This window comes from Plasmopara halstedii, assembly GCF_900000015.1.
Source record: "Plasmopara halstedii genome assembly, contig: Scaffold_526, whole genome shotgun sequence".
Taxonomy (NCBI): Eukaryota; Oomycota; class Peronosporomycetes; order Peronosporales; family Peronosporaceae; genus Plasmopara; species Plasmopara halstedii.
In genome coordinates this window covers 920,001-923,554 of record NW_020187446.1, presented here as the reverse complement: position 1 = coordinate 923,554, position 3,554 = coordinate 920,001, and the positions used below count along the sequence as shown (strand labels likewise).

The 3,554-nt window shown below is 48.6% G+C and overlaps 1 protein-coding gene across 1 annotated transcript; it reads right to left on the bottom strand.

Moving 5' to 3' along the window:
* Positions 1-698: 698 nt before the first annotated feature.
* PHALS_11228 (uncharacterized protein) lies at positions 699-1,016 on the bottom strand (the record flags this gene model as incomplete). Its single annotated transcript, XM_024726786.1, has 2 exons — positions 699-831; positions 970-1,016. 2 exons carry the CDS (start codon positions 1,014-1,016, stop codon positions 699-701), a joined length of 180 nt encoding a protein of 59 aa, XP_024577428.1.
* Positions 1,017-3,554: the final 2,538 nt, after the last annotated feature.

Here is a 3,554-nt window from a genome sequence, read left to right as displayed (position 1 = left end):
GGGTATCAAGAGCATCCTTTGCTTCAATGTAGGAATCCTTGGGCCAAATTGTTGCTGTCGATGCTGTGGTGGGAATGCATGCATTCCCTGTGCCTCTTGTTGCTCTCTATACGCTTGGAGCTGCTGTTCTCTCTGTCTCGCGTCATCGCGAGCGATTTCATCGTGGGACATACAGTGATCTCGTCTCCCAGAGCTGCACCACGTGATACTGGCATGTAAGGTTGGGATTGACTATCAAGCATGACTTTTCTAAATGCTTCTGCTGAAGCACTACTAAGTACGGAAGGCTGCTGATGACGTTGTCCGTTATCAGACCTAATTGATGCTACTTCTATCCTCACATCTTGTACTTCTTCCTTCATCTGTAGCATCATCTCCCGCATTTCACGCAATACTGCTGCTGGAGTGAGCTCTTCCTTTTTGTCCGTCACATTGTGAATGACATTATCATTCTGTTGTGATGAACTCATAACCTGTTGAACTAAATCGGTTGCCCAATACGCTACTTCTGCGCAAAATGCTGTAAATGACAGATAAGAAGGAAGGACCTGGTGGTTTGAAGGTAAGTTTTCAAGTGAATGTATTCTGCTTTTAGCTATGTAATTATGCAAATGGTTGGGAGTTTCATAACTCCTTCTGGTTTACATAGGTAAAGACTTTACTTGTTTCCAACAAACAATGCTGGCAGATAAACTGCTCTACTCTGCTGCGTCGTCTGGACAGTAGTGCAAAGCAACATTTTGAAAAGCAATTTTTTCAATTTCTGGTAAAATCAATTTATCGTGGCTTTGCTTAAATGCATTTGTTTTATAAAAGCGAAACAATGTCAGTCTAACACGTACAGGGAAGATAATACTCTTATTATTTATCATCGTTTCTCAGCGTCAACAGAAATAAATATAGACAGAATACGGTGGGGTGGGTATCGTGTATTGGTGTAGGCGCATCACATTCTTGTCGTAAATGCACCTCGCATACAAGCCAAAAAATAATGAAGGATCATAATGAAGCATCATGATTCGTACCGGTACAGATGAAGGTGATAAGACTTTCGGGGGGGGGTATGATTCGTGGGAGACTAACCTCACGCTATGTATTATGTATAGAAACTTAGCATTGTAGATAGCGAGATATTAGCACTCACAGTGGGGCGACTATGGTAATAGTCCTGCCCTTTGAGGGTAGAGACAGAAAGAATTCCTTTGTCGGTGAAAAAAAACAGTACGGCCACTACTTCGGCCATGTCCCAGACGGAGCAGCACAGCGACTCATTAAGCCGCGACGCCGCGCACATTTCCGCATTACCAATATAGAAAGTGCTACATATGACATCATGTAGCGAATGCTCGCTCTGCTAAACGACGCATATCGTGTACGTTTAGAAACTTGTCTACCTGTCGAGGAGACAGGATAGCGGAATTTGCCCGGGCGTTGCGAGCTCTCATCGCCGCCGTGGCATCAGGACCCGGATGCGGTAACCGCTATGATCTACATGGACCGGCTCGCACCATAATCTTTTGCGGTCACTCGCTCCTTTCGAAAATACAATGAGCGTCGCATTAAATGCGAGTACATAGTTGGTTTCAAGGGCCGATTAGAGTACGGGAGATGGAAATTGCTCAGACGGGTCAAAACGATAAATCCCAACCATGCGAAATAGTAAAAAAAATACTTGAACTGCCAAGCATCACCGTGATATCTTAAATATCGAGGCTGTTGGTCGACTGATGTATTAGTTGCGGGAAGTATTCGAGTCGGACAAAGCTAAGTGCGGACCAAAGGAAAGATCTGCATACATCGTAGAGGTCAATGCTAATGGAACCCACCTTTGTGGGGGGCAAATCTCATTGAATGAGGTGGGATTTGCTGTCCAGGGTGCTGGACTGTCAACAGCAACGTCTCAAACCTTTTAAATTTGTGTTAGGTCTCAATAGATTAAGGAACGACGGGCGAATATGCACGACACGTATTGAAGATGTAGTATAGTACACGGAGTCACGAATATGCTGAATACGGTAACTTTTCCCGTGCGCAATTTGCGCAATTTAAGCTTCTATTTTTGCTGTGCGTCTTTCGACGGGGACATATCCATGGTTTGTTTAAGGCACTCTGTAAATTCGAGATCCTTGGCGGCGTGGGACGCTATTTGGCTCCAAAGCTGAACTCGATATAAAACCTTATCCTGGTTGGCGTGACTTTGATGCCATGAGTCATGAAGGTACCGATAGCCCATAACCATTCGGGATTCGCGTTCTCGTCGCACAAGCTTATGAGGAGTGTCTCAGGGACAGTTGTTAACAGCGCCCTCTTACACCTGGTAACAATTCCATACCAGGGCACATGAAACCCCGTTACACTCTCTCCCGTGAACACCTACCATTCATGTTCATAGGTCGCCTCGAACGAGGCTCGCGTGTCTAAGCTACCACAACATCACCAGTACCTTCTCCACGAATTGTCTGCTCAATGAGCCCTGTGTCGAGGAAACGGAAGACACCCAGCCTCGCTGGTTCCGAGAACGCTAGCGTGCAGAACCCTTTTCCGTTTCCTTCATGCGGTGGATCTTCGGACAGCACGTTTGCGGATTCAAGAGAAGCGCAGCTCAAGCTCTCGGTAACCGAGTACAACGCAGCGCATTGTCAGCTACAGGGTCGCACGACCAAGAACACAGACGCGATGTCTACTCCCGACCGCGCATCGCGCCCGCCATGGGCGATGAATTCCCAGGTCGAGAATTTGGACGCAGTCGACTACGAGTCGGACACTCCTTTCCAAGGGTCGAGAGGAAGAAGAAGGCGAGGTGCCTTCGCGGCGCGACCTGAGCAATGCTCGAACCTTGCGGACACCGTGTCGGATCCCCGACCTCTCGCTTTCCGGGGAAAGTGGTGTCATTACCAATGACCTCGACGAGGCACAGAAGCAGCAGCTAGATGCTGTCCGCAGGGTGGCTCCCATGCGCGCGCATCCACAGTCGGTTCTTGACCCTCGTGTGGTATACGGCTTCCGCTCGGCGGATTCCGCTACAGAAACAAAGTCGCGATCAACCGATCGTTGGGCATCCACTATACAAGCTGAGCTTGACCAACGAAAAGCTCTCCGAGCTCGTTTCTTGAATCATCAAGAAATCCTAGTGGGTACGTACTGCACTCGACTTGGTGCTCGAAGAGGAGGCGATCCTGTACCCGCAATGCGGACGAATCCTGTGGTGCTTGCCCCTTGCGAAATCGCTACAGATGGCGAAGAGCTCGATGGGCGCAGCTGCACCGAAACATTTTTTGCTTAACAGCTTACAGCTGAACCACAAGGAGGTGAACACGCGCGTGGAACGCCATCTTCGGTTTAAAGTTGCCAAATTCTCGGCGCGATGCCTACTTCCTTCGGATAGTCACCCTGCGACGTATGGGTTGATTCATCACGCTCCCGCGAGTTTTGTGGTGTCTTACACGGGTGAGGCTGGACCGCAGCGACTCAGAACCATAATCTGAGCTCAGCTTATGGACCTGGGCTTTTCTGGCTATTGCCGAGAAGCGCGGGGCATACGACGACGCGCAGCG